We start from the raw sequence: 22,614 nt of genomic DNA on the forward strand, positions 1-22,614 counted from the left end.
TAACAAAGTTTTTGTTTTGTAATATAATTTATTATAATTTTTGTAAAACAATTTGTTCACACTTGAATGTCCCATTTATCACTTGTTGACGTACATCTAGGCTTGATGAAGTGACCACCCCCAGACTTGACCTTAGCAATAAAATAAACTAATGTGACAGAAATTGAGTTTGTTTAGTGGTCTAAAATTGGCTTTATACATTATTTAGACATCATTTTTATTTAAATTATTTAATAAGCACATCATCTTTTACAGATTCAGTATTTTTTATTTTTCAATTTCAATTGCACAATTATGACATATCAAAGTATTAATTCTTGTTGTATTTTATTTCAAATATAAAAGTTATTCACTTCCGTCAAAAAAATTATTATTCACTTATAAAAAGAGAAAAGACACATTTAATTTTAACCAAAAGCCATTGTCTGACAGACAATTTTATTTATTTTTAAAATTTGTTTTTTTTATATATTACATTTTTTCAGGTAAATACTTTGTTGGTTAACGTGAATAACCATTTATGTGACAATAAAATGACACATTAAAAAGCAAATTTGAAAAATATTTTTCAGGGGGACAGTATATCTTTAAAACTGTTACGTCAACAAGTGAGCGGCGTTTTTTGTAAGAAATAGGCCTATTTCTTGTTTAAAAATAATATTAATAATCAAGATAAAAATTGAACAAACTAAAAAGTTTATTTGGCAACCACTCTTTATCAATACAATACAAAATGGCTGCGCCCAAGAACAGAAGTGGTGATGGGTGGTTTTTATTTTCTACGATTTTCTTTATCATGGCTATTTTCGCGTATTTTAATTTTGGTATAAATGCATTCATAGAATTATTTCGTTGATTATATTTTGTTGTTATTGCAGTTTTTAAGTTGTGAGGTAGTTGGGCTCACTCAAGTCTAGCGAGAGAGGCTCCCGACTAGGCCTACTACTAGGCCTAGGCTACTAGGGAGCCTCTCTCGTCCGCCGCCGGCGGTCTGCTGCCAGAGACTGCTGACCCGAGTTGCTAGCAAAGTACAGTATTAAGCCTACTACTACTACTAGGCTAGGCCTAGTTTAATAGTAGGTTCGTCATTTTCGACACACACACACACACACACACATCTATATACTATAGCTAGTCTGATTTAATTAATCTTCATTTTTCATGTTTTGAGGGACAATAGATCTTTAAATTGTTAAAATATATTTTTAAAAATTAGGAAGTTCATTCATCCATTAGTGGTGGTGGTGTAATGTTAATACTGTTGTAGTAAATAGGACCCTGTAATTGTTAATACAAACACAGTATTTATTTTAATGAAGGTTATATGGGCTAATAATAAAGACTTTACATAATTAAAAGTGAATATCACACAAAAAAAGAAATATTTATTAACTCAATTGAAATACTTGGTATGGTATTTAAAGGAAATATCTCTTTGAAATGTGGAAAGTTATCAAAAATTTGTCATAATGATACAGTATGATATTAATTACATAAATAATGAAATAAATGTTGCAGTTTATTTGTCTGAAAAATTTAGAGACAGGGCCATTAAAAAAATAAAATATGGGAATGACAGTTAATTCAATTCAATTCAATTTTTTTTTATTTCGGAAATATCATCCATATTAATAAACTTAAAAACAGAAAAAGAAAAATCGTGAACTCTTAAGTATAACTTAAGTATATAGAATGCTTCTCCATCTACAATACATTTTGGAGTTATGGAGCATATGTTTGCAAACACAAGCAACAAGGATGTTACCACTATTCAACATATGTTGCATGAAACCATAGGTAGATTTTCGCATGTACTCATTAAAGGAAGGGACACATGTTCAATAAACATTGCACTGGCACTACTACTTCTATAGACATTAAGTATACGGCGCAGAGCATTATTGTAGCATATATTAAGAGATCTAATATTCTTCATACGATAGTTACACCAAAGGGCTGCACAATACATATTAATACAGTAAGATCTAAAGAGACAACATTTAACATTGGTAGAGCATTTCATAAATTTGTGATTGAGTGAGTTGCTTCAAATAAACAAAGATCTGTACTGATTTTGAATGTCGGCCACATCACTGCAATCACACATAAGAATATGACCAAGATAGGTACCTTTCTCAACATATGCAAATATAATGCAATATAAACCTTTGTTTTTAATAGATAAATCCAGAATATTTACAGTGGCGACAAAATGTGTTTTATTGCTTGGTTTCCTCACATTCCTCGTTCATCTTTTCAAGAAGATAAAACCAAAGTTGATACCAGTACCTGACATCAAATCTAGTATGTGTGCTTAATTTTTTCCTCATATAATAATTTTTCCATATTGTTGGCAATACAGTAGTAAACTGTAACTCTAGATTTTAATTTGATTCTGATCACTGTCACAATATTCACTACATCATCTCTTTCGCAACAAATCATTTCGCTTATATAATCTATTGTGATTTTATCATAATGATAACCCAATAATGATATTGATTCTAAACAAATCAAATATGCCTTTCAAATTAGTTTAGGACCCCAGTGAGCTAGAGATAAAGATTGTCAACCATTGTCAGTATGCTCCCATCACACAAACACTATCTGACGTTACCTACCATGTCATGCAGAAGATAGTTTAACAATGGGTCATAGATAGATAGAATAAAACAATCAAGATATAGAGAGCCTCATCACTCTGCAACTTATCTTCACTAATCATTGATAAGACTAATAGTGAGCACCTAATAAATATTAGAATTATTATATAATCATGGACCTATAAATTAAGTCCATGTTATAATATTGTTAATTTCTGGTAGATAGATATATGGTACTGTATATTGAACCGTAAAAGTTCCACACTGCTCATTTCTGTCAGATAAACATTATCATAATTTGGATATTCGATTCTATCTGTACGATATTTAAGTATAAAACCATTCTTTTACCATATTGAATCTTGCTGTAGAGTGCTGTAACCCAGGACAGTTCAATTTCCAGTCCAGTCGTGACAACCACAACTTAATGTAAAACTTAATAAATGCTAGACTAAAATAATTATAATCCATGTTAAAAAAGCTTTTTTTTTTTACCCTTTGAAGCGCGAGGTTTCTACCCCAAGTGACTACAGTAAGTTATTTTTAATAGGTTTAGGAAAAATGCAAAATACATTTTTATGACTGTAATTTTCTGCAATTGTTGGTTTTATTGTTATGTTATTGTGAAATGTTTTGGCCTTCTGAAAAATTGCATTTGTTTTTTACCTAGGTCAAAGGTCAAATGCTCAAAAAGTACAATTCAGTGACCCCAAAATATCAACCCATACATATACGGGCCCCACATCCTGGGATAGTAAATTACCCCATATGGTATATGGGCCACGTCTTCAAAGGGTTAGTATGATGTTTAAATAATAATTAATATCTTTCATTGAAGGTTTTTTGTTAATATTTTTTGTTATAGAATATTCAAAAGATGAGCTTAAATCCAAACAATCTGATCATTGGCTTTTGAAACAAGAAGAAACAGACACAAAGGTTGAATTTCAAATTAATATTAGCATTAGGCTAGAACTATTTTTACAATGACACAAGCACACGTAGAAATTGTTTTTACACTAGAACAAAATATAAAAAGGTTAGAGGGAAAGATGGAGGTCGAAAGACGGTTTAACAAGAGATTAAGGAAACAAGTAAAAAGACTTTTAAAAATAAAAATAGAGTAAAGATGGGAGACCTCGCCAAAAAGAGGTAATAATAGCTTACATTCAGATGCTAAGTCGGAAGGAAACGGAGAATAAGAAGAAGGAGAAAGAGAAGAAGGAGAAAGAAAAGAAGGAGGAGAAAGAGAAGAAGAAGGAGAAAGAGAAGAAGGAGGAGGAGAAGAAAAAAAACACACCACATTCAAATTATTACAAATTGAACCTTGACCTCGTCTACTACTAGTACTACTACTGTTGCTGCTACTACTACTATAAATGTTGCTGCTACTACTACTACTTCTACTTCTACTTCTACTTAGTACTACTTACTACTACTACTACTTCTACTTACTTCTACTTAGTACTACTACTACTACTACTACTTCTACTTCTACTTAGTACTACTACTACTACTACTTCTACTTCTACTTAGTACTACTACTACTACTACTTCTACTTCTACTTACTTCTACTTAGTACTACTACTACTTACTACTACTACTACTTCTACTTACTTCTACTTAGTACTACTACTACTTCTACTTCTACTTAGTACTACTACTACTACTACTTCTACTTCTACTTAGTACTACTACTACTTCTACTTACTTCTACTTAGTACTACTACTACTTCTACTTACTACTACTACTACTACTTTGACAAAGGGCTAAAGTTTTATCTATGGTATGTCAAAAAGAAGGAGAAAAAGAAGAAACCACTGAGAGTGTTAATTCATCTTAGAATTAGTGTTCCCAGTACTAACTGGGGAACTGGGCATTGCAATGTCCATAATTATAAAGTTTTAGTGTTAATAAATTAAAATTAATTTATTCATTTTATTTATTTCTTGTATGCTTTAACCTCATCATTACAAAAGACTGTTCCACAAAGCCCATATACAACTCATAAAACAGTAAAATATACAAAATATATACTCACACATAACCCACAAAACTTGAAAATAGAGCAAAAGTGACAACAGTGCTGTATTATTTGACATATATACAACATATATTTTGTTATTTTAAAGATCACAACAAATTGAATGTTCAAGCTTTTAATCATTTTTAAAAATGTATTTTTAGGCTGCAAGTTTTGAAGAACGAGTCTTCAAACCTAGACGAGAAACTCATTTAAAGAAAAATGAAGAAAAATATCAACAATTTTCTGGTCCAGTTTGGAAAGGCAAAGGATATACGTTAGAGGTTGGCGATTTAAATTTTTATGTATAAATTATTCATAAACCAAATCAAGGCTTTTGTCAACCATCACATTGACATCACTAACTTTTGCCATACAGGTTATTGTCTTTACTGACAAAACCGATGAACTATTTAAATTAATATTTCTCAAAAATATATATAAATCCAAAGGCAAATTACTGAAAAAATGACAATGCTGTGGGTGGATTTCAATGGAGATACAATAAAAAGCGAAAAGCTAAATCAAAACAATAAAGTAACTCAGCCAGAAAGATTAGCAGAGCTTTCGGGCAACACTAGCCCTTCATCAGTGCAAGTGATCACAAGTTAAAAATATATATATATATACATGCACATTTGATGATATTAAATTTAATTTCTGTGTATTAGGGAAAAAATACAGAAACCGTCACAAAGAGAAGGGGAAAAGGGAGCAGTAAAGATGCCATAGCAATGCGTAATTTGCCAGATTCTGCTTACCCTCCTCCAATGGAGTTGAATGAGGATGCTGCTAAAAATAAACCAGTTATTAAACAAAAGAAAATGGTAGGCATTTTTCCGTATGTTTTTATTAATAGATTTAGTGATTTTATTAATTGATTTGATCTTAGCATTAATAAAAACTAATGATTTTGTACCTTCTGGAACAGGTTGAATGTTGCCATCGATTATTTTTTTCTTAGTGATTATGAGTTATTATGCTTCATTACTATTTATTTATACAGAAATATGGTACTGAGTAGATCAATAAAAAAAACACACAGATGGTTAAATGTATGCAATGAAGACATTTTAATTTAATTGGTTTATAATAAATGCAGGGGTTATTATTTTGAGCTACTTATTATAGTATAATTGGTAAAGATATTGTATTGTTGTTTGACTTTTAAAAGATGTACATTACATTAGACCAATAAAATAGGTGTTTAAGTAGGTTGAAACAAGAACAGCCTAGCTAGGCTAGACCAGAGACTGTGACAGGGAACTCCATCCTTGTCAGAGAACTTTCAAAAAACGGTGTTTGATATTGGGAGAGTTTACTGTAGCCATTAAGCTTAGTAGTATTCTGTAGCCTATTATTGGAGTAGTATTACACCCATTCTTTAATAGTATTTACATTCAAACACACACAAATACCAATTAAAAAGAAGAAAAAAAAAGATTTTTATATTAATTCTTAAGAATTGTTGTTTTAAACCTTCACTTTCTCAGATTAAACTACCTGATGAACCACCGCCTGGGAGTGATTTACAAGTAAGCTTCTGATTAGGCCGAGAATAATTTGTGCAGAGTTGGCACAAATTTGGTCAGAGAAAAAAAATTGGTGTAAAGATAATGAAATAAAAAAAAAAAAATGAAAAAAGTTTCTATCATGATGGTATAGTAGCATTTTAGAGTATAATATGATGATATAATATGAAAATTATTTTAACTACTACGAAGCAGAAAGAGAACTCAAAGAAATACAAAATATGTATATTAAATTGTATTCTTTCTACCATTAAGATGGTATCCAGGATGACTTATCTTTTGTGTTTTATTGGCAGGCTGTAACAATCGCACTGCGGGTTCCATTTGGTGAAAAAAGACGTCGAAGATTTTTAACATCAGCAACTATTCAGGTAAAATTTTTTGTAAATTGTTGTAAATTTTTTTGTTTTAAAGAAAAAAAAGTATGTTTTAATATTCATATAATATTATAGAGGGGGTACTGTTCACCATGAAGTAGAGTGGCATTATTATAGAGGGGGTACTGCTCACCATGAAGTAGAAAAGCATATTATAGAGGGGGTGCATACTTATTCAATATCTAATGCATATTTATATTCTTGTCTAGGTTATTTTTGATTGGTTGACTGTTGAGGGCTACAACACAGATATTTACACTATTAAAACAACATATCCAAGTAAAGACTTAAGTGACTCGAAAAACAAAACACTAGAGGAATTGGGGCTGTCGAAAGATGTGATATTAATAGTAGATGATAAAGATGTCTAGTCAACTGTCACTCTCGAAACTGAACTGGTGACTCCGACTATCCCAAACCAAAATTGTTGTAAGGTCCAAACTACTTTTTTAATTATTTGGAGAGAGGGGATCACTAGAGGTAAAATGAGATACGACTATAAAAAAATAACTCTCTTGCTACTAAAAAGCCCAATCATACCCCTAGTCTACTCATTTAATTAGTTGAAATACTGACTTTTCTATTAACCCTTATTAAATTGAAAAGTCAGCCTTTCAATGAATGCAAATATTTATTATTATTATTTATTTAACAAAAACATATCCACCCTCGTACTAACTCATTCCAAAAGATAGTGCTCGAATTTTGGTTGCCTAGAGAAGTTACAGTCTGCACACACTACAGGTTAGTTCTGAGTTTGAGAACAAAAGTTTACAAAAAGCTGAATGTGCAATAGTATCATTAAATATCACTTTTCCGTGCCATAGAACTAATACTAATGAATGTACGGCACCAAACAGATGATCATTAAGCTCTGTCTACACTATCAAACTAGTTTGACAATTGATGTGCCCAAATATGGTGGTGATATACCTAAATATGGTAGTGATATGACATCATCATGTCCATATATGGGCACATCACATTTTGTTGTCACATAAAGTTGATAGTGCAGACAGAGACTTTACCTCTGTATTCAAGAGTATTGGTTCTACAAATAAAATGTTTGAGACTGGAGTAATCCTGTAAATAAAATGACACAAGACAGGAATATCTTTATTGAGGTTTAATTTACCGTAAGACTAAAAGCAACTTAAATCTACATAAATTATCAATCAAGGTTTAATTCTTTGAATGCATACTGTCTTTAAATACAGTAGAAGTAAGATTACTCAAAAAAATATAATTATTTTATGCCAGTTTATATGCCTTTAAAACATGGTAGTTCTCTACGATACAAATATTTTATTCTTCACTAGGACGTGTGACCTTTATTTTACAGTTTTTAATAGGTTTTGTACCCCTGGTGGGAACATCCAGCAGTTTTTATAACACATTATGTAGAGGAAATATTTGTTCATATATGATACAAGGCTAAGTAAGTGCCATCATGGATTAAAGAATAGAATATTCTTTAAGAATATTCTTTAATCCATGGTGCCATTAAAGAACTACAAAGCATGTGTTAAGTTAATGCAGTATTGACAATGGTTTTTACCATTTTACATATTTGTTTTTTCTATTAATTTGCCATCTTATTGTATGGTTTTACTTTTTTTTTTTTTTATTATTTTAGTGATTTAAATATTCCTAACATTGTTCTAATATTAAGGGATCAAACAGAATCAAATGTGGCATAGCTTCTATTTTTTGGAATAACCTTACTCATACTATTTATAGTCATGACATATAACTTTTTTTAATACAAAAGTATGGTACGGTAACTGAGCATTAACATCATGAATACCTGATAATTAGCACTTTGATTTACATTTAACTACAATGGTGAAGCACAACAAAAAACAATTTAAAATAATGAATTAAAAAAACAAATAACAAAATAGTGCATACTTCCAGTGTGGATTTACATCATTGAAATAAGTATTATTAACAGCAATAATACTAATTCATTTGATAGAAAATAAAGAGACATATTCACATAGAAAGATCAGCATTGGTGCCGTTCTGCATGCTTGCTTTAAAAACTACTCATTGGTTTGAAACTACAAATTGACAAACATCATAAAGATAGTTCTCCTGTACTATTTACAAACTTTATAATGATATACAGTATATATATATTTATTTTTTCTGATTAGTCTTTCTATTTAATATTAAATGAATATTTTGGTTTAACTTAATAGATTTGGTAGGAATAAGCAAGGTGTAATAATAAGCAAATATTAAATATGAATATATGGAAAAATGTTTTTTTTTTTATTTTCGTTCATTTTCCTTGTGAAAATAAATATATTTGTCATTTACTGACAAACCAATCACAACCCCAAGAATTATTTAAGTTGTCAAATATGACAATAAATATAAGTATAGACACAAACAAACTATATCAAGGTAGCAGTACAGAGAGTATAATAGAAAGAGTGTTGTATCTGCATAAAGCTATAGAATAAACTGCATAGTTTAACATACTTGATTTGTGCCTGGTTTACAGTACATACGGTAACATAAGAATGTTATACTATAACTCGGTATTAACATTTACATCACTCCATAATTTAATAGTAATGAATTCATATATTTATCAATTATGATTTGTATAATTAATATCATAGAACTTTATATTTTTCAAAAAGTGAAACATGAAACGGACATTTGAGTCATGTTAATAGGATAACATTGATACAAATTAAATGTGTACAGAAAATAAGTGCACTGTTACTATTAGTGTTATTTACAGAATCGATGTATATTTCATACATAATTTGCGAAATTCACAAGCTGCTTACAATTTTTCAATCGGACATTTTGATTCGTGCAATAGTTGGAACTACATCATTCAGTCTGTTGATTACTTTCCCAACAATCTTTCGATAAGTTCTTGTAAGGGCGCAAGCTCTTTGCAATCAATTAGGTTGAACTCCTGGACAAAAAAAATAAAATGCTTGAACGATGTGTTCAGATGAGCTTCCTCTTTGAGTCCTACTACCTCCTGGAAATGCTGATGGTAGATGTGTGCATACACTCGAAACAGACGCTTCAGTATTGTTTTGGCAATTGTCAGAAAATTTTTTGGATATGTCACTCCTGTGAGATACAAAAAAAGAGTTTTAGTTCAAGACACATTGTTATTTGGCCGGGGCACCAACATACTGTACAGTGTTCTCCCGAAGCAGGTTTTGCCAGCAAGATTTGCCAGTTACAATATAGGTGTTTTAAGATACTGTACTTATTATAAATGCACCAACATATATCCATAAAATTGGCACAATCCGTTCCTTCTGGTGGTAGAACTAGCCCTTAGCATTACCCCATATCACACTATAGGTGTTTTAAGATACTTATAAATGCAAAGTTAATTATTTACCAATTTTGGAGGGAAACAATGCCTCATCATCAAATTGGTCTTGTACCCAACTCATTACAAAATCTATATATCGTGGTGCTGAGCACTTTATTGGTTTGGTCTGTCCATCTGCCCAGTGGTATTCATACCTGAAGAAAAAAACAATTCAAATAAAGAGGTTAGGTTTGTTTTTATCAATTACAACATGACTCAACTAGCGACTTTACATGAACTTCATCAAACCACTCTGTCCACATTCTTTATCTCACTGACTAAATTAGCATTATGTCCCTGCAACTACAGTTCATAAGAGTTATTTTTATTATTTATTTTATATATATAATTACATACTAATCGTGAATAAAAATACTGAATAGATGAGGGCGTATCAATTTGATCTCTGGTGCGCGTGCGTACAATTGAGGACTAGTGCTGTTCCGCCGTACCACGCCGAAAATGTTAAAGAGTCGCTATCCAATCGAGTTTGAACAATACCATGAAAGCCCCAGTGGTCTAATGGTTAGGACATCTGCATATCAAGCAGACGGTCCGTCGAGTTCGAGTCTCAGTTGGGGCAACTTTTTCTCATTCTCACAGATTTCCTCATCTTTATCGTTTCAAATTAATTAATTAAATTTTAGTATATCACCGGGCGGTTTAGAATTAATGTTCTTTGCCTGATATGTTTATAATTACATACTAATGTATTTTTTTCTTTTCGTTTATGGGTCTTGCGTGACAAGAAATCTCTTCTTGCAAGATTTTCTATTAATGGTATTTTTGTATTGTCTCATTATAAATTATCACTCTTTTTATTGTATTGCTTTACCATTCATAGAAACGAATAAATGTTGAATTACAATATCTTAATAGCTTATTGTAAGTAATCAATATCAGGTTCATAATTGTTTGCAGTTTTATTGCATTATTAATTCCTTCAAATGTTATTAAATACTAGAATTATTATTATTATTACTATTATACTAGTGTTCCTTGGTTACAATAACAATAATAGTACTTTACAACAAGAATATTGAAATACTTATTCCCTTACTTTGGCCCTGCAGACATGACAGGACATTTTTTACCAGTGCAGAACTCTGTTATTGTTCCATACAACATGTTTATTTGATTGAAGAAGTCCACAGCTAGTAAAATATTTAAAAAAAAATTATATTCAATCTATTCATTTAATATAAATGATACAAAATTATATTTACTGTATAAATAATTCATGTTCCAAGCCATATTGAAATTTTAAAGATTGAAGCAGTTTCTGTATTTCAGTTCCTATGTACAGTATACACACTTTCCTATTTGTTTTTTTCTTCAAATTTGGAAATTATGTTTTTTAACTTCCTGCCTTTCATAACTTGTGGTGTGTGAACGGCAGTCATAATTGTTCAGAGATATTATTTATTGTAATTAATCGATATTAATTAGTGTTTTTCACAGATCAGAACAAAAAATCCATATATTTTTTAATTGGACTGCAATAATGACATTAGAATTAATATTTAAATATAACTAATGACATTTCATACCTTGCAACTGTTTTTTGATTTTTATTTTTATGAATACTACAGGAAAACATGCTATGGTTTCATGTGTAGAATGGAACACAGTAGTAGCAAATTGGTCAATACTGTTGTCCAGTCATGTTTAAAAGGCTAAGAGCTATATTCTACATGGATGATGATACCGAGAGTATAATGTTTTTAATAGTTAGAATTTTACTGATGCTTTTGTATTATTTTGTCAAATCGTCTGTATCTTTATGGTTTTTTGCTATAAAAGATGTTTGTATCTTCTTCTACACAGATACTGAGAGCATTTTGTTTTAAGTTTTTGAATTTTACTGATGCTTTTGTATTATTTTGTCAAATCGTCTGTATCTTTATGGTTTTTTGCTATAAAAGATGTTTGTATCTTCTTCTACACAGATACTGAGAGCATTTTGTTTTAAGTTTTTGAATTTTGCTGATGCTTTTGTTTTCTTTTGTATTGTATGTATTTTCTATAGTGTTGCTGAAAAAGATTATGGATTTTGTACAAAATTGGTTAAAATAATAATTTAATGAATTTAAGTACAGTAAGTTATGGCACAGCATCCTCATTTATTATTGTAGCAACGTACTGTTACTATGGAAACAGTAAATTGATACTGTTAATGGCAACCTATACTATTCCACAGATATAATGAATATACTGTATTTGTATCTCCATAATTTTCAATGATTCTATAATTATTATTATATATTAGTATGTATATTAAAAAAATGACCACTTTACAGAAGTTTACAGAACACCTGGAGAATATCTATTTGAATACTATGAACACAAACTGGTACTGTAAAAGTAAACGTCTTGGTTAGTGGCGGTAATTATAAGGAGGCTTGGGAGGTTTGTTTGTTTAAAATTCTAGTGGTAGTAAAATCCTAGTACTGTAAAAGAAAGAAGCCCATCTCCAAAAAAAGCCAACCCAAGAGTCCTAAAAAAAAACCCCCATGGGCTTCTTTTCAAGGTTTTACAGTAACTCGTTTGTAGTATACTTACTATTGACAGCAACCCATTCATTGAGCTCTTCTCCTTCAGGCAAGGCGACAGCCTGTTGCAAGTTGCCACTTTCGAGCGTCTTTTCCACATGTTTCATCAAGTCATACTGATGTGTTCCTTCAGGAATATTCTTCTTAGGTCGGACTGTTTTTGACTTTGTACTACTGCTGTTTGAAATATTGAAGATTATTAATTAGAATTAGTAAATTAACAAATGCCAAGCAAATTAATTATGACAACATCTAATTTTTTGTGTTTGACAGAAAAAATCTCATCTCACACTTGTCTTGGAAAGCCATTGAAACATATTCATCAACAGCCTTAAATGTGGAAAACCTTAGCGCCGTCACACACGTCCTCCCCCGTAGAGGCTTCCAAAGATCACAGGTGTAGTGCCGCTACTAGAAAGAACTAAGCGGAGCGCGTCGTTCTTGACACCAATTAATTGTTCAACAGTCGGAACAATTTTTGGATGCTAGAGAAGACGCCTCTTGGATGCGACTGGCATCAGTGGGAGGAACTGTACTGTACTGTACTGTTGACTATACGTTTGGAAAAGGGAGAATCACTTGAAGGCAAAGATCGTATAGCGCCACGTGGCGCTATAGTATCTTTGCTTGAAGAGGGTCTTTCACACCTGTTCCGGCGCGCACGGTTTCGGTCCGGCGCCGGAAAATACAATCGGAACGTCAATGTTTCGTTTTCGCGGCTACACGAATATCGATTGGCGCATATAGCCGCGTGGAGCGTCGTGAAAACGAAACAATATTGGTGTGAAACAAGTGTGAAAGACCCTTTAGTCGGAGACTACGATAGACGTACAATACAATACAATTTAATGTTTGTGTAACAGTAGCACACGTTAGACAATACCTAACGGTGCATCCAAAGCAAAATTAAAAAGAAAAAGCAAAATAACATGACGAATAAGAGATCTAGTTTCACTGAATAAGTAGCTCAACTCAACTATACTTCCATAATATTAAAGTTGGTACAAATTAAAAGCAATTAATATACAGTTAAAAAACAAAAGAAGAAAAAAAAAACAGACAAAAAACAATTTAAACATTATTTGCAGAGTTATTTAAAATTTCAGTTCGTTTTTTCCAAGAATATTTTAAATATATCTTACAAAACTTGTCAAAAATTGAACCAAGTGTGGCATTCTCAGAAAATAAATCATCAAGTAAATAGTGAAGTTTTAGGTCAGCGGAACAATTTGTAAATTTGTCCCAGTACTCTTGTGGATTGTTTTCATATAAAGAAGTTTTAATTTCATCAAAAACCTTATACCTAATATTATTTAATTTAGGACATTCTAAAAGGAAATGTTTAATATTTTCAATTGACCCATTAATACATAATTTACAACTACCATTAAATTTCTCGTGCCAACCAATCTTTCTTCCTTCAAGATCCATTTTAAATTTACTCCTTTAAAGTCAATTTTGTCGTCTAAGTATTTTTCGAATGACGGTTTACCTTTATACATTAAATAATTGTTCAATGTTGATTTCTTTTGGGCTCTTTCGAACCATTCTCGATCATCATTATTACAATTTACTGGCATAAAATTTAACGAAAGGTCAACTGATGGATCTATATTAAAATAATTACACAAATCGTATTTTGAAAGTAGACATCGAATATGGCTTAGCCACTTCCATTTCAGGTTATTTTGATTTTGCATGATTGCTTTAAAGAGTAGACGTGGCCACCTATCATCATCTAAGTTCTTCAACCGTTGGAAATATTTTATTCAAAGTTGTTATGTATAGTGGCAAGTGAGTACCATCCTAGGTCACCATAGAGAGCTTCTTTAGCTGTATTTCTAGGTGCTTTTAGAATTATCCTTGCCATTTGATACTGAAGGTTTTCTATTTTTTCAGATTTCCCTCTACTTAACCAAACGGAGCATCCATTGATAGTGGGCAAGTCAATCACTCTCCAAAGCAAATCACCAAAATAAACTCTATTAAAATCATCTTGGTTGTAAATTATAGATTTTATGTATGCAATTACCTTTCTTTAGGACTTCCTCAACATGTTGTAATCGGTGTTTACGTTAGAGATATTTATAAGAATTAGTTTCCGTAATGTAGTCGTTTCCTAATTTCCACTTTTTATATTTGTTTGTCCGTTGTCGAGGACATTGGATTTGTTAAAATTAAAAGCAAGCTTCCACTTTCTGGAAACACTTGCTGTTTGGAGAAGAAGGTTCAATTCTCTTTCGTCATCACCGATTAACACTACATCGTCAGCCCAAAAGAGAGCTCCAGTTCTAACATCAAATATGTTTACTCCAATGTCTTTGGTACGTATCATTGTTTGAAGTTCATTTATGAAGATGGAAAATAAAATTGGGGATAGTGAACACCCTTGTTTTACACCTTCTTCAATGTTAAAAAAGTCAGTTTCAATATCACCAAACCTAACTTTACCTTTTACATTCATATAAAGAATCTTAATAATTTCTAGCATATTACCCCTAATACCTATTTTCTCTTAACAGCTGAAAAAAGTCCATCTCTCCAAACAGTGTCAAATGCTTTCTTAAAATTCAAAAAAGCGAGATGTTTTTTCCCTTCTGATTGTCTTGCACTTATAATGCTCTTAAGTGAGAAGACGTAATAATCATATTCTTCACCTGCATACAACTAAAAGACTAGTATGGTAATACTATAAGTACTTTTCGTTGTATGCATATATCGTAGTTAAGCAATTAAACCAAGAGACTGTTATAGCAATCTCTTTAACATATTGTGCACAGTTTCTATTTCTGATTTATTAATAGTCAATTAAATATATTGAAACTACATTATTATATTTCTTTTTATTAGCATGATACCAATTCTTGTGAAATATGAAACGTGACAAAAATATAGTGTAATTTGAAATCACAACATGTTTATTACTAATAAATATGCATATAATAAACAGTTTCGTCGCCAAACTTATGATGATCCATTTATTTTATTACAGTTTATACCATTGTCTATGATGTCAAATTATTCCTCTGTTTATTAGTCAACACTGCAGTTACTATAGAAAAGAAACCGTCATTCTAAATCTCCGCTCCCTTGTGGATATCTACAAGAGTACACTTAGAAAACAAATTTGGAGAGGAGCCCCTAATGCAGTTGGATAGATCTGTCGTTCTGTAGCCAATCCAACTCCAAATGTAGTGCTAATCTGTATTCCTTCGGACGCTGTCGGTGAGGCCGAGAGAGGAACCTGTTGTTTGGGTCTCCATATTCTTTTACCCAGGCTTACCACCTTGGAGAGGCCAACCCAGTCTTGCCATTGTAAATGCCATACTTGTATTAAAATCATTCTGTAGTTACAGGTATATAAAATAAATACTGTACTATTTTAACGGTATACAGTAGCATACTGTAAGATGTAGAGAAAATACAGCAACATGTCAACAACCCTATAATAAATACCCAATATTGAATACTTATCATGATGCTATTAACTTATAGCAAAACTTATAATTATTTTATAATTTTTTTCAAAACCTTACATCAGTACATTGAACTACAAAAGTTCATGTTACAGTAATTAAAATTTTCCAGGTTCCATTTTTACCATGAAGATCAAAGAACTATCAAAGCCCCTGAAAAAGTACAAATTAGGTTGATTGAAATTTCAGCACACCTCATGACCATTTTGGTAATATTCTCCTCCTTATGCCCACACCTTAATTAGTTAATCGTGCATTATGTATACCTTTATTATCAGTTCAAGTAAATAAAAAATGGGTTCTACTGTACTTTTCATTTGATTGCATACTTAATAGACTGTCCTTTTCCCTCCTAGGTTGTAGTTGTTATTGACTAATTATCTGCTTAAATTCTAACACTATTAGCCTAATACTGCTTTCATTTCATTAATTTCATCTTTTATTTCGGAAAAAAAATACAGAGTACAAAATTCCCCCCTAGTTCGAGAACAAAAGTGTCTACATTATTATAAATATAAAGAAAAAATATATATATATATAAACACAACAGGCAAAGAACATTAATTCTAAACCGCCCGGTGATATACTGAAATTTAATTAATTAATTTGAAACGATAAAGATGAGGAAATCTGTGAGAATGAGAAAAAGTCGCCCCAACCGAGACTCGAACTCGGACCGTCTGCTTGATATCCTTGATATATTGTATATATATATATATAAATAAACCTTTAAGGAGAGAAGTGCAGGATTGGTCCAGCTTTAAAATGTACTGGTGTGGCATCATTATATTTATTTTAATAACAAAAGCAAGAAGCTAATAACAGGATGACTAATGATATATATTTAAATATATAATAAAGGAAATTTAAATAAAATTAAACATTCACAAACATTTGATATATACTGTATAAATTACACATTACTGAACCTTCTGTAGTCTCAGTACCATTTAAGTTAACATTAACAGATTCGAAATATACAGTATCATAAGAAATCTTAAAAAAATCAGAAAGTGTTGAAATTCCTATAGATGTACTACTCATAATTATATTACTCACAAAAACGTCCAATGCCAACGCTGGCTACAATTCCCTCAAACTAAACCAAGCCAAACAGTTGGTTTTACCAACCGTTACATGCCCAGTAGAAAAGAGCACATGATCTACTTCAATTTATTTTGAATGACCTGACTCAGATGGTCTAGAGTTTTCACTAATGCTTGCTTGAAAATTAGCGCAGTTGCATTTTATAGTCTGTAGATAGGCCTGTTTAAACCCTCTGTTCTTCCACGCATAAATAATTGGATTAATCATAGAGTTTGCAAGAGCTAAAACGCCAACAGCGCGCCATAAAGTTTTGGGAGTGTTTCCTTTTACGTCGGCAATAGATAATATCATGATCGGAGCCCAGCAGATTGCGAAAACGAGAGAAACCAGAAGAAGATTTTTAGCTATCTTGATATCTGATGGACGAAGTAAGCTTCTGCGTCCATGCATAGACATTCTTCTATCTGACGTTGGTTGCGTTTGAATTTTAACCGAACTCGTTTTAAGCAATTTAAAGATCTTGTAATAGCAAATGAAGATGATAACTGCGGTACATCCAAAGTAAATGGTTAAAATCGTAGCCATATATTTCCACGATTCTCGTGAACTTGATATGTTGCAAGACATAAGATTGATATTCAGACCGTAGCTTCCAAATCCGAGTAGCGGCGGTAAGACCGATAGAAGCGCTAATAACCATGTTAAACAACAGAATAATATGGTATTTTGTTTCGAGAAAATGTCTGTATAACGTTTAGACTGCACAATACAGATATAACGGTTGATTGCGATCGCTGCCAAGTTCATCAGAGAAGCTCCGCAAGTCCAAGCCGTTGCAAACCCAATGTATTTACAAATAGCATTACCCAATGGCCATTCTTGGTGTATGATTGTTAATACGTAGGATGGGTTCACAAACAGACAAACGATGAGATCGGCTACAGCGAGATTTGCGATGAAGAAGTTTGTAGGTGTTGATAGTTTGTGTATTCGTATAACTGCGATTATTGTAAGACTGTTTCCACAAATTCCGACGATAGAAAATATCAACAAGAAAATTATATGAAACGATGAAGCAATCTGTTCAACTTTTGTTAATTCATGCAACATTTTGGTCATGTTTAATTTTCTGAAAAGGAATAGTAAGAATAACAATGTACTGGCGCACAATTTTTAATTAATTAGGCCTACATAGTTCAGGCAATTAAATAGCTTTGAAAATAAGAATTTTTGACAAGTTTCTTGTTGATTTTTTAATAGTTTATTTAACCCTTGTACAGTCTCATTGAATGCTATAATTTACAATAATCAAGACTTTATATGGATTGTAAACATATGTAATCAATGAACTATTCTAGAATAAATAAATTCTTGAAATGCAAGGAGGTAGGCTCAATCAAAATACATTATTCAGTGTTCACTTGCTGTTTTAAAATAAAATAATTATATAAGAGAGATTTTAAAGACTTACTGTATACTGCAAGGCCTAAACGGCAGCCGTTCTCATATGTATCGTTCTCATCCAGTACTTCTCAGAACGAAACAAAATCTCTATTAACTTTCACAACATTTCAGGCATTCTAGACAATTTCATTTTCCATTTACACAGTCGACTCTTGTGTTGAAACTATTGAGAACAACGTTAATATTAAGTACATCCTGGTTACTCTGTCGCTAAAGTGAAAGACAGGGTATTCCCATACACTTAATGTTAAGTCTAGAAAAAACCAACATCTTATCTATAACCTACTGGTAGTTACAGACTATCTGCTGCATAGTTTATAGAACTTGTACCTTACTTTCGGCTTAATATGATCAGAATGTTAAAAACTAGTATCTAGTTTCTACTGCCAGATTACTGTTAGATAATAGTGCTCTCGATTGAGCTATTTATTAATATAGTTTCAAAAGCTTAATTACCAGTAAAAACTAAATAAAAGTACATCTGATCATTGGTATAGATAATTCTTTTTTATTTCAAGACATAACTCATCACACACCCAGTGGCTTAACGGCTATGAACGCTCACTGGCTATACCCAGGGGCCCCAGCGCGTATGGGGGCCCCTGAGCAGTGTGTCCAGAGGAAAAAACAGTCATTGAAATACTGTATGTTGATAAAAGCTATAAACGCCTGAGGACTCCAGCGTTGGAGGGCCACTTAAGGTTCCTAAAGCAGGGGCCTCTGCATTACGTCACTGCACACACACCGATTTTACATACATTTAACTGGAGTATTCTGCCTTGTTTAAATAATTCTAATATAGGTCTCAGGCATAAGCATAAACAAACCTGTTACTTTTAATATTAAAATATTTAATCATGGATAATAAATAATAATAATACATTTTTTCTCCATGGTTTGTTTAACTTTAGAACACAGTAAATCTTAGAGGAAATTAATACACATTGTACATTCTCATTAAATGATGATTTAAAAAATACACAGTACATTATAAAGTAATAAAAACATAATTCTGACCTGTTACTAAATAATTCTGATGAAAAGTATGCATATAGTTTAACACAGAATATCAGATGATATACTGTTCTACTTTCACAAACAAACAGGCAAGAAATGGTACTGCTACAGTACTAATACTAAACATGAATATGTGCTATACACTATATTCATATAGTACAGACTAATTGTACTACAGTTAAGTACATAACAAAATTGTTTTATTTTTCCCTACTGTTAAACCACAATAAAATGTGTATTTGATTGTCTATGTCTACAAAACAATAGACACTTTATTTTCTTCACTTTTTTATATTTTAGTCTAAGTATGACTCACCTGGTGTAAATATAAGATAATCCTTTTTTCTTTAACCTTTTCAGAAGATTTTCTTTACAATTTTGGTTCCTCAATAAAATGTTAGGCTTCTGCTTCCTCAATATGTCAATCAGTTTTTGGTTGTTTATTAAAACATTTTATTTTGAAAATGAAGATATTTATTTATTCTTAAACTATATTTATATTTATTTTAGCAAGCCTGTATTTTGATCAATTTAACCACTGCCTATAATGTGGTTGGTGTAAGTAGGCTCTTTAAAACTTAAGGTCCTGTTCGCACTACAGAGTTATGGTTCTGCTATATAAAACTTTTATGTTAAAATGCACCATGTATAATAAGCAGATCTTTTTTCACCAATTGCAAATAATGAAAGTTATCATCATAGGGTGCTAATGAATATTGTTTTTGTGGGAAATTAAAAAGTAGGATATGGCATTGAAATTTGGAGCTACCTTGCACTCATTCCTAGGTTCAATTCCTCACATGGTACTACTATTCATTTTCACACCAAGAATCATTGATTAAGTAAGTTGCCAAAGTGTCTAACATAACAAAAAGTACTTTTTTGATATATGCAACTTAGTATGTTACTAAAATCTACAACGAAAAAAACATACATTCATGTCAAACCCTTGCTATATAGAGAAAAAATTAATAAAAAAATGTACCTTATGTTTCTAAAATCTACAGCGAAAAAACATAATTCATGTTAAACTGAAATACAAATTATGCAAATTAGGCTACTTCCCGTTGTCCTAACGTTGATAAATGTGTTCAGTAGGGTCTAAAGAACACATTTCATCAAAAAAACCTTTTCTTGCAATTTGTGTGAGAAAAGGGTCTTTTTTAGCTAAATCCCATGGACTATAGTGCCGCTAGCGCGTCGTTCTTAACACCTGGATGCGTACTTAATTGGGATAGATAAGAGATATAGCGCTATACGATCTTTGATTGGAACGCATATCGATTGGCGCATATAGCCGCGTGGAGCGTCGTGAAAACGAAAAATTGTTTTCATTTTTCAGTCGGAGACTGGACGATAGACGTAATAATCATATTCTTCACCTGCATACAACTAAAAGACTGTAGTATGATGAGTACTTTTCGAAATTAAACCAATAGACTATCAGTCTCTAATTTAACGTACGTAGGCGGCTAGAGGCTATGAAGATGATGAACTAGCCTAAATAAACTTACGAAAGAAAGCTCATTCTTCGTCCTCCTGACTTCGTCCACTATTTTTCTGAAAAACTAATTCTTGTATTCTTGTGAATTGCTATAAATTATATTTGTTTTTTCGTCTTCCAAAGCACCACGATATTTTCTTTTATGATGGATAAACTCGCGCGAGAGTTTTTATATTAGTTGGAAAAGACGTGATAAATGACGTCATAATTGGCTGACCAACCAGTTTTCAATAAACTTACACCCCATTCCCCAGTACATTTTTTTCTTCCAAAAACAATTTTACTAATATTCTATCATTGTCAACCTTTATTGTTAACAAATATTATCTTAATACTGTACACTGTTCTCCTATGTATTTTATGTAGATGAAAATATGTTGTAGTATTGTTGTCTGACTGTACTGCATGAAGTAGAAAAGCATATTATATATCTAATGCATATTAATACTCTTGTCTAGGTTATTTTTGATTGGTTGACTGTTGAGGGCTACAACACAGATATGTATCGTGGTGATATACCTAAATATGGTAGTGATATGACATCATCATTTCCATATATGGGCACATCACATTTTTTTGTTACATAAAGTTTGATAGTGTAGACAGAGATGTTACCTCTGTATTCAAGAGTATTGGTTCTACAAATAAAATGTTTGAGACTGGAATAATCATGTAAATAAAATGACACAAGACAGGAATATCTTTATTTAGGTTTAATTTAAAGACTAAAAGCAACTTAAATCTACATAAATTATCAATCAAGGTTTAATTCTTTGAATGCATACTATCTTTAAATAGTCTTTAATTTGAAATACAGTAGAAGTAAGATTACTCAAAAAAATATAATTATTTTATGCCAGTTTATATGTCTTTAAAACATATATTTTATTCTTTACTAGAGGTGTGACCTTTATTTTACAGTTTTTAGTAGGTTTTGTACCCCTGTTGGGAACATCCAGCAGTTTTTATAACACATATGTAGAGGAAATATTTGTTCATATATGATACAAGGCTAAGTGAGTGCCATTAAATTAAAACTACAAAGCATTTGTTAAGTTAATGCAGTATTGACAATGGTTTTTACCATTTTACATATTTGTTTTTTCTATTAATTTGCCATCTTATTGTATGGTTTTACTTTTTTTTATAGTATTTTAGTGTATTTAAATATTCCTAACATTGTTCTAATATTAATAATTAAGAACCAAACAGAATCAGATGTGGCATAGCTTCTAATTTTTGGAATAACCTTACTCATAATATTTATTTTTAATACAAAAGTATGGTACAGTAACTGAGCATTATTAGCATCATGAATACCTGATAATTAGCACTTTGATTTACATTTAACTACAATGGTGAAGCACAACAAAAAACAATTTAAAATAATGAATTAAAAAAACAAATAACAAAATAGTGCATACTTCCAGTGTGGATTTACATCATTGAAATAAGTATACTTAATTAAATTAACAGCATTAATACTAATTTATTTGATAGTAAATAAAGAGGCATGTTCACATTGGTGCTGTTCTGCATGCTTGCTTTAAAAACTAGAGGCATGTTCACATTGGTGCTATTCTGCATGCATGCTTTAAAAACTACTCCTTTGTTTGCAACTACAAATTGACAAACATCATTAGATAGTTCTCCTGTACT

General features: G+C 31.4%; 3 protein-coding genes across 4 annotated transcripts; 1 reads left to right on the forward strand and 2 right to left on the reverse strand.

The window, feature by feature from the left end:
* The first annotated feature begins 714 nt into the window (after positions 1–714).
* Positions 715–22,216, forward strand: LOC144844318 (UBX domain-containing protein 8-like). 2 transcript variants are annotated; one of them, XM_078701165.1, is made up of 9 exons: positions 715–824; positions 2,182–2,304; positions 3,469–3,542; positions 4,793–4,912; positions 5,300–5,455; positions 6,122–6,163; positions 6,457–6,531; positions 6,747–7,919; positions 21,938–22,216. In XM_078701165.1, the coding sequence occupies exons 1-8, from the start codon at positions 734–736 to the stop codon at positions 6,906–6,908; spliced, it is 843 nt and encodes a 280-aa protein (XP_078557291.1). In that variant the 5' UTR covers positions 715–733; the 3' UTR covers positions 6,909–7,919; positions 21,938–22,216. The 2 variants fall into 2 exon arrangements, with proteins under 2 accessions (XP_078557291.1, XP_078557292.1); XM_078701166.1 differs by lacking the exon at positions 6,122–6,163.
* Positions 9,394–21,068, reverse strand: LOC144844321 (MOB kinase activator 1A-like). Its single transcript, XM_078701170.1, has 5 exons — positions 20,966–21,068; positions 12,458–12,624; positions 10,956–11,049; positions 9,923–10,050; positions 9,394–9,642 (listed from the first exon to the last, which is right to left on the reverse strand). The coding sequence occupies exons 1-5, from the start codon at positions 20,977–20,979 to the stop codon at positions 9,407–9,409; spliced, it is 639 nt and encodes a 212-aa protein (XP_078557296.1). The 5' UTR covers positions 20,980–21,068; the 3' UTR covers positions 9,394–9,406.
* LOC144844186 (melatonin receptor type 1B-A-like) lies at positions 16,974–18,100 on the reverse strand. The gene has a single exon (XM_078700941.1). It carries the CDS (start codon positions 18,087–18,089, stop codon positions 17,097–17,099), a length of 993 nt encoding a protein of 330 aa, XP_078557067.1. The 5' UTR covers positions 18,090–18,100; the 3' UTR covers positions 16,974–17,096.
* Positions 22,217–22,614: the final 398 nt, after the last annotated feature.

This window comes from Antedon bifida, chromosome 6, assembly GCF_963402885.1.
Source record: "Antedon bifida chromosome 6, ecAntBifi1.1, whole genome shotgun sequence".
Taxonomy (NCBI): domain Eukaryota; kingdom Metazoa; phylum Echinodermata; class Crinoidea; order Comatulida; family Antedonidae; genus Antedon; species Antedon bifida.

Bases quoted from the DNA above. Each gene is read 5' to 3' on its own strand.
- LOC144844318 (XM_078701165.1), top strand. From the start codon at position 734: ATGGCTGCGCCCAAGAACAGAAGTGGTGATGGGTGGTTTTTATTTTCT. The intron at 825-2,181 runs GTATAAATGCAT...TGTTTTTAATAG, and splicing joins TTTCGCGTATTTTAATTTTG to ATAAATCCAGAATATTTACA. The intron at 6,164-6,456 runs GTAAGCTTCTGA...TTTTATTGGCAG, and splicing joins CGCCTGGGAGTGATTTACAA to GCTGTAACAATCGCACTGCG.
- LOC144844186 (XM_078700941.1), bottom strand. From the start codon at position 18,089: ATGACCAAAATGTTGCATGAATTAACAAAAGTTGAACAGATTGCTTCA.
- LOC144844321 (XM_078701170.1), bottom strand. The intron at 11,050-12,457 runs GTAAGTATACTA...ATATTTTACTAG, and splicing joins TGAATGGGTTGCTGTCAATA to CTGTGGACTTCTTCAATCAA. The intron at 10,051-10,955 runs GTAAGGGAATAA...TTTTTTCTTCAG, and splicing joins GTCATGTCTGCAGGGCCAAA to GTATGAATACCACTGGGCAG.